Source organism: Mus caroli, unplaced genomic scaffold (genome assembly GCF_978045245.1).
Source record: "Mus caroli unplaced genomic scaffold, Mus_caroli_1 scaffold_10, whole genome shotgun sequence".
In the NCBI taxonomy this organism is placed as follows: domain Eukaryota; kingdom Metazoa; phylum Chordata; class Mammalia; order Rodentia; family Muridae; genus Mus; species Mus caroli.
Genome location: NW_028227265.1, coordinates 114,448,503 through 114,457,013, shown reverse-complemented (window position 1 = coordinate 114,457,013; position 8,511 = coordinate 114,448,503). Strand labels below are relative to the sequence as shown.

At 41.3% G+C, this 8,511-nt stretch overlaps 1 protein-coding gene across 1 annotated transcript; it reads right to left on the bottom strand.

The window, feature by feature from the left end:
- Positions 1-174: 174 nt before the first annotated feature.
- LOC110300442 (sperm-associated antigen 11A) lies at positions 175-1,635 on the bottom strand. Its single transcript, XM_021170626.2, has 2 exons — positions 1,581-1,635; positions 175-329 (listed from the first exon to the last, which is right to left on the bottom strand). Exons 1-2 carry the CDS (start codon positions 1,633-1,635, stop codon positions 175-177), a joined length of 210 nt encoding a protein of 69 aa, XP_021026285.1.
- Between the last annotated feature and the right edge of the window lie 6,876 nt (positions 1,636-8,511).

Here is an 8,511-nt window from a genome sequence, read left to right as displayed (position 1 = left end):
CCTTTTTCCATAAAATCCTTTCCTAGGACCTTTGCCTCGGTGATAGATTTATTCAGCAAGTGTTTATTGAGTATGCACCGTCAGCCACACAGACTCAAAGCCTTTGGGGCATTTCCAAGTCTCCACCCTTCAGTAGCTTGCGCCCCACATTCCAGATCTCCCAACCTCAGTCTTCTATCTTCTGTCTTTAACAGAATAGGGGACACAGCATCTGTTCCACGGGTCGGAGCAGATATCCCCTTTTCTCTCACCAGAACGGCACATGAAGAGCCTGCAGTGGCCCTGTTGCATGAGGCACACGGTGTTTCTGATTCCCGGTGGTATGTCCCCTGTGGATACAACAGAGGGAGATAAACAGAGACTCCAGCCCTCAGCGAAGAATCTGCTCCACTCTTAACAAAGCTTGGTCTCAGCGCCACTGAGTTTTTCGTCCTTAGCTTTCAATAGCAATCATTTATATCTCGTGGTGTTTCCAGGAGGGCATGACAGGCTGTGTGTGGAATCACCTGGCCCACTGTAGGCCCTGGTCCAGCAGAGTCCTTTAGCTGCCTGGAGATAGAAGTATACTGTGGGGATGGGAGCATGGCATTTAAGAAAACAGAATAACAGGAGGAAGGTCTCAGGTTGTAGAAAAAATCAGGACTGGGTCAGCCTCTCAGCTTGTGGCCAGATTTTTCACTCTTACTACAATAAAAAGAAGAAAAGTTAAAATGTCTCTTGAATTGCCTTCTAGGTAAAAATATAACCAACTAGAGTCTCCAGAAAGAAAGCACTGTGGGAAAGAGATGGTGAAAAAAAGAGGCCTTTCACCCTTCTAAGATGCCCCAGTGTAGGGTAATGCCAGGGCAGTAGGCTAGGCTGGGAGTGGTTGGATGGGTGGGGGAGCATCCTCAAAGAGGCTTTTTAAAACACACTCTGTGTTTAAAAGCAACAGCAACATAATGTATGCCTGACATGTTTAGAAAAATAGTCTCCTGCAATAGTCAGATTTCTGAAAGGGACTGATATATGATTCTGTGTTCATCAAGTCTACCATGGTTTGGAGGGGACATGGCGATGTGGGGGTAGTCCACCTTGACAGAAGAGCCAATAATTCAAAGGTTTCAGAATCTGGACTCTAGCTTTCTTAAGGTAAGCTATTTTCTCTCATCTGAAAATTCATTTAAAGGGTACATCTGGGTTTTTGTGGATATAATAGGTTATATGCAAAAACTAGGGAAGTGCCGTAGATGTGAATACCCTCTCTGCTCACAACGTGGCAGTAATCTTACCCTTTGTCCCAGCTCCCGCTCTGACACATGTGTGACTGTAATTCTGTCCTGAATAAACTATCTCAGATTGCAATCATGTCTTTCTATTTGTCTTGGAGAAAATAGGCCTCTATGTCTTGTGCTGTAAAATTGACAACTCTCAACAAACAAACAAACAAACAAAACTCTTCATTATGAAAGTGGTCCAGCCCTGAGTCTCAGAGTGGTCCAACTCTGTGTGCCAGATGCTTATACCTGGACACACCTCAGTGCTGTCTACAAACTGAAAAAGAGTCCTGCCTTCTCCAGGGCTGCTCAGAAGACATTTACCTGAGTTTCCTTGGACAAAGCAGAAGAAGACAGCAAAGAGTAACAAGACCTTCATGTTTTACGGCTCACTCTCTGTGCAGGAAAGCAGGTGTGACTGATGACTGAGTTAATCCAGGTTTGAAAGGACAAACAAGAGACCTTTATAGTTTTGGAGAATGCTACTCAGGAATGAGTATATTTATCTGCTCTACTGAGTTAGGCTGTGGGCAGATGGTACCAGGTAATCTCTCTTTTTTACCTAAAAATAGACAGGCATTCCTGATATTCCCCAGAGGCAGAGATTGGCCAATGTAGCATGTGAAACCTGAAAGGAAAGAAATTGCCATTGGGGACATTGGTGACTGGCTACATTGCACCAAGCCCTGGTGCTGTGGTAAGGTGGTAGGTGACAGAGACTCAACTCAGTAAAGATGCGTCCTTGGCTTTCAAAGTATTCAACTGGCCAGGATCCACCTCAGTTGAGAACGCCACAAAGACTGTGACCAGAAGCCACTCCCAGATATCTGCCCAAAGAAACAAAGTCCCGTGTGAACCTAAGAGGGTGTAAAAGAACATACAGGGTAGTGTTACTCATCATAGTCTCTAGTCAAAATGTGAGTGGCACATTACAACACCATGAAACAAATCAGTAATCTCCATCACAGCAATGAGAACAGGAAAACATGACGAAGACTGCCACACCCCAGGAATGGAAAGTCGGCAGAAGGCCAGCTAGAACACACCAAACTCACAGATTTGCAAAATCAACCTGTCAGAAGCCAGAATATTGTCCACAATGGGAGAGGAAGGCATGTCTCATATGCCTCAAGGATCTCCCCACTTGAAGAAGTTAGTTGGAGGGGTCAGGGAGCCTCCAGGGATTTGGAGCTGTGCTGATGTGTATCTAGAGAGAGATTTATAGGGCTTTGTGGGCACAGAATAGAGACTCCATTTGGATTTTGGAGACAGAAAGCAATCATTAGAAGGAGTGATTCTGAAGTAGAATCTAGGGCAGATTTCCCATGAAGGTTTACTGGGCCTGAAACAAGTAGATGGTTACCTTGTCCTTATTTTAGTCTTTGGCCAATTGGATTCGTTTCTCTTAAGATTGTAATAAAAACTGAAAGGACTTTGTTCTTGAATCCACAGTGGCTGGGGTTACCTGCACAAGCTTGGGCTGGCCAACATCCTGCCAAGGAGAAGGGAAGAGACTCAAAGCCTAGTGCAGTGAATAGTTGCTGGAAGACTGAGGGACATTTTATTCAGTGGTGTCAACACAGCTAAGGTCTCCATGCTCCTGTCAAGAACCCTTCATCGCCGGGCGTGGTGGCGCACGCCTTTAATCCCAGCACTCGGGAGGCAGAGGCAGGCGGATTTCTGAGTTCGAGGCCAGCCTGGTCTACAAAGTGAGTTCCAGGACAGCCAAGGCTACACAGAGAAACCCTGTCTCGAAAAACCAAAAAAAAAAAAAAAAAAAAAAAAAGAACCCTTCATCACTGTCTCTGTAAGTAACCCTAAAATCACCCAAGGCCAGTTAAATACATGAAAGTGGGACATCAGGGAGTGGACTAAGTTATTTGGAAGTAGGAGGGGATACAAGAGAGCAATGGGTGTGAACGTGACCAAAATATAAAGTGTATATGCATTAAACTGTCATATTCAAACTCAGTATACATAATTAATGTGTATCAACTATAAATCAAAGAGTAAAACAAAAAAATAAGTCTTCTATCCTCAATACTTCAATGAAAATTCTAATAGTTCTCATTAGCCTCTCCAGTAGCTTCTAGTTTGTAAGTAGGTGTATATGCATTTATATCCTCCTTGCTACCTAAACAGCAGACTTCATACATTATTCTGGACCTTAATATTCATATGTACATTCTGGACTTGGCATATATTGAAGAGATGTTTTAAGTGGGAACATGGAAAGCTTCCTCAGTTTTATAACAGCTCCATAATGTTCTTGTCAACTGACCTCCATCCCAATTAACTAGTCTACAACACACATATTTGAACTCCAGCCTGAGAAAAAGAGGGTTTTGAAAAAAGAAGAGTCAAACAGGACACCAAATAATGTGTAACTGAACTGTGAGTTTCCTCTGCAGAGAGGACAAAGTGTTCATCAGACATCTCTAGCTTTACGACAATGATCAAAGTCCGAGGACCCCAGCAATCGGACCCTGAGGTACAGGACTTTCTGTCCTTCGTAAAAGTACAGAAAGTTGCCAACTAGGATCAAAACGAACTGGGCAAAAATTTCCAAGAATTGATTTTAAAATGTGAAAAAAAAACCCAAAGTACCAATGAAAATATAACTTTAGGGTGAATGGGACCATGAAATGGCTACTGTGTCCTCATTCAATCAACCAACCATAAAAATGAGTGAAAATAGAATGGGTCATTGCACTAAGGGATACTTATGGATTAAGGATGTAAAAGAGATATGAACTATATGCATGTGTGAAGATCAAACTCACACTGATAACAATGCTGTGTGTAGGAACAAACTAGACTAGACTCCTTACAGCCTTACAGTATCTGTACAAACTGCATCTATGCTGGGGTATTGGAGAGAGCAGTCAGTGAAATTGATTTCTTAGTTCTGTCCTCAATCTCCAGATAGACTTCACAATTCTCACTTGACAGTCACTGTCACAATCTCTTCCCTGGAAACAGACTCAACCCTGGAGGAGAAGAAGTAGAATAAACATGGATGCTATTCATTTATTTCTGCCACCAATAAGTTGATTTTTCAATCCAGGTCATGAAGTTATCAAACTGTACTGAAGGTTTTTTTTTTTTTAATATAAATTCATAGCTGTCTTATTAGTGGCATTTAATGGATCTATTTTATATAAATGTGTACAAAGACACTGTATTGTGGTTACATTCACCCACCCTTCTTATCCCCCACACTCTGAACGCTTTCCTTTCAACTACTCCCCCCTACTATCAATACTTTTTCATAATAACCATAAACTTCACTCCTAACCCCTAGCCCCTAACCCTAACCATTTCACCATTTTCTAAAACATAAAAACAAAAAGAAGTAATTACTCAGAGAATATAAGGAAACTGAAGTGTTCAAACACTTTGGAGTACAGCTATAAAACAGTGAGGCAGTTGTCTTACTACATGGTAAGATCTCTCACACATACACACACACACTACCTAATTTTTTTTCACTTTTTAAAATTTTTTATTTGTTATTTTATTCATTTACATTTCAAATATTGTCCCCTTTCCTAGTTTCCCCTCCAAAAAAAATCCCCTATTCCCTATCCCCTTCCCCTGCTCCCCAACCCACCCACTCCCATTCATGATCCAGGCATTCCCCTATACTGGGGCATAGAACCTTCACAGGACCTAGGGCATCTCCTCCCATTGATGACTGACTAGGCTGCTGCAGACCCTCTTGGTCCCTGTCTGCATAGAATGGGTCTCTGATTGCAGGTGGACAAGGAGTCAGCAAAATGAATGACAGACAGACGCAACACAGGAGATTGTGTAGAATCTGAACGTAATTTTTCAAGTCGAGCATCTAATTTTTTATACAGAAGAGTGACAAGAAACAAGGCGAGATACATCCTCTGAGTTACAGTGACACAATATAAAAGAAATGTATACATCAAAAGAAGGTGGGGACCAGCCCACTGCCACTAAGAAGGGAGCCAGGTGTAAAGCTAGTCTATTGTTAAGCCCACCACCAGGAGTTCTTAGTAAATGCCTGATTATGCTGTTTCTTTGGGCCTAGTGAAGAAACCTGTCTCAGGGGGATTCCCTAACTCTTTCATGGTAAACCCACCTATTCACTAGGCCATTGTGTCTTCCCTTGTCTGGGTAAGACTGGCTATTGTCTCAAACACTCTGCAGACCAGCCCTGAGCTATTCCAGCTCCCTTCTTTGTAATGCCTAATTAGTTTCACTGTCTCTACTAGAAGTAAATTTGAATGTTACTGAATAGGTAACCTTCTTACTGAATTCCAAGTTTGCTGGCTTCAAGGATTTTCTGGGACTTTGGAACACTGGAGAAGGCTTAGCTATGTCAGGATTCCATCTTAAAAGGTACTTATAATAAAATAATACTAAAAGAGAGCACGTGGATCCATATACCAGACTAATGCAGGGACAGGATATGAGTATACGGGTTATGAGAACGCCAAGATTCCAAGAGGTGAGTTTCTCTGAAACTCTTTGCCTCCTGAGTGCTTCCAGGCTTCTCGGCCTGTCAAGCAGACTACACTGGGGTGTGCGTAGCACTAGGCCATCCTCTGCTACATATACAGCTGGAAAGTTCCAACATGTGTTTTCTTTGATTGGTGGTTTAGTTCCAAGGAGCTCTGAGGGTACTGGTTAGTTCATACTGATGTTCTTCTTATGGGGCTTCAAACCCCTTCAGCTCCTTGGGTACTTTTTCTAGCTCCTTCATTAGGGACCTTCTGCTCTGTCCAATGGATGATTGTGAGCATCCACTTCTGTATTTTCCAGGCAGTGACAGAGCCCCTCAAGAGACAGCTATATTAAGCTCCTGACAGGAAGCTCTTGTTGGAATCTACTATAGTGTCTGAGTTTGGTGGTTGTTTATTGGATAGATACCCAAGTGGGGCAGTCTCTGGATGGTCGTACCTTCAGTCTCTGATCCGAACTTTGTCTGTGTAACTTCTTCGATGGATATTTTGGCCCCCTTCTAAGAAGGATTCTGAGCTTCTGGGCTAATATCCACTTATCAGTGAGTGCATACCATGTGTGTTCTTTTGTGATTGGGTTACCTAACTTAGGATGATAGCCTCCAGAACCATCCATTTGTCCTAAGAATTTCATAAATTCATTGTTTTTAATCTACACACTCCATTGTGTAAATGTACCACATTTTCTGTATCCATTTCTCTGTTGAGGGACATCTGGGTTCTTTCCAGCTTCTGGCTATTATAAATAAGGCTGCTATGAACATAGTGGAGCATGTGTTCTTATTACATGTTGGAGCATCTTCAGGGTATAAGCCCAGGAGTGGTATTGCTGGATCTTCAGGTAGAACTATGTCCAATTTTTTGAGGAGCTGCCATACTGATTTCCATAGTGGTTGTACCAGCTTTCAGTCCCACCAGCAATGGAGGAGTGTTCCTCTTCACATCCTCGCCAGCATCTGCTGTCACCTGAAGTTTTGATCTTAGCCATTCTGACTGGTGTAAGGTAGAATCTCAGGGTTGTTTTGATTTGCATTTCCCTGATGATTAAAGATGTTGAACATCTTTAGGTGCTTCTCAGCCATTCAGTATTCCTCAGTTGAGAATCCTTTGTTTAGCTCTGTACCCCATTTTTATTAGGGTTATTTGATTTTCTGAAGTCTATCTTCTTGAGTTCTTTATTAGTATTGGATATTATGTATATCCTATCAGATTTAAGATTGCTAAAGATCTTTTACCAATCTGATGGTTGCCTTTTGGTATTATTGACAGTGTCCTTTGCCTTAAAGAAGCTTTGTAATTTTATGAGGTCCCATTTATCAATTCTTGATCTTGTAACACAAGCCATTGGTGTTCTGTTCAGGAATCTTTCCTCTGTGCCCATATCTTTTAGGCTCTTCCCCACTTTCTCCTCTATAAGTTTCAGTGTCTCTGGTTTTATGTGGAGTTCCTTGATCCACTTAGACTTGACCTAAGTACAAGGAGCTAAGAGTGGATCAATTCGCATTCTTCTACATGATAACCGCCAGTTGAGCCAGCACCATTTGTTAAAGATGCTGTCTTCTTTCAACTGAATGGTTTTAGCTCCTTTGTCAAAGATAAAGTGACCATAGTTGTGTGGGTTCATTTCTGGTTCTTCAGTTCTGTTCCATTGATCTACCTGTCTGTCACTGTACCAGTACCATGCAGTTTTTATCACAATTGCTCTATTGTACAGCTTGAGATCAAGGATAGTGATTCTTTGCTATCCTAGGATTTTTGTTTTTTCAGATGAATTTGCAAATTTCACTTTCTAACTCTGTGAAGAATTGAGTTGGAATTTTGATGGGGATTGCATTGAGTCTGTAGATAGCCATTTTCACTCTATTAATTCTGCCAATCCATGCGCATGGAATATTTTTCCATCTTCTGAGATGTTCTTCGATTTCTTTCTTCAGAGACTTGAAGTTCATATCATACAGATCTTTCACTTCCTTAGTTAGAGTCACGCCAAGGTATTTTATATTATTTGTGACTATTGTGAAGGGTGTTGTTTCCCTAATTTCTTTCTCAGCGGTTTTTTTTTTCCCTTTGTGTAGAGAAAGGCCACTGATTTGTTTGAGTTAACTTTATATCCAGCTTCTGCACTGAAGTTGTTTATCAGGTTTAGGAATTCTCTGGTGGAATTTTGGAGTCAGTCATATATACTATCATATCATCTGCAAATAGTGATATTTTGACTTCTTCCTTTCCAATTTGTATTCCTTTGATTTCCTTCTGTTGTCTACTTGTTCTGGCTAGGACTTCAAGTACTATTTTGAATGGATAGGAAGAGAGTGGGCAGCCTTGTCTAGTCCTAGATTTTAGTGGGATTGCTTTGAGTTTCTCTCCATTTAGTTTGATGTTGGCTACTGTTTTGCTGTAGATTGCTTTTATTATGTTTAGGTATGGGCCTTGAATTCCTGATCTTTCCAAGACTTTTATCATAAATGGGTGTTGGATTTTGTCAAATGCTTTCTCAGCATCTAATGAGATGATCACATGGTGTTTGTCTTTGAGTTTGTTTATATAGTGGATTACGTTGATGGATTTCCGTATATTAAACCGTCCCTGCATCCCTGGAATGAATCCTACTTGATCATGGTGGATGATCGTTTTGATGTGTCCTTGGATTCACCTTGAGAGAATTTTATTGGTATATTTGCATCAATACTCATAAGGGAAATTGATCTGAAGTTCTCTTTCTTTGTTGGGTCTTTGTGTGGTTTAGGTATCAGAGTAATTGT

What these genes read in the sequence shown, in the direction of transcription:
- LOC110300442 (XM_021170626.2), bottom strand. Translation starts at nt 1,635, where the DNA reads ATGAAGGTCTTGTTACTCTTTGCTGTCTTCTTCTGCTTTGTCCAAGGA. An exon ending in CTTTGTCCAAGGAAACTCAG is followed by an intron (nt 330 to 1,580) that starts GTAAATGTCTTC and finishes TTGTATCCACAG; the next exon opens with GGGACATACCACCGGGAATC.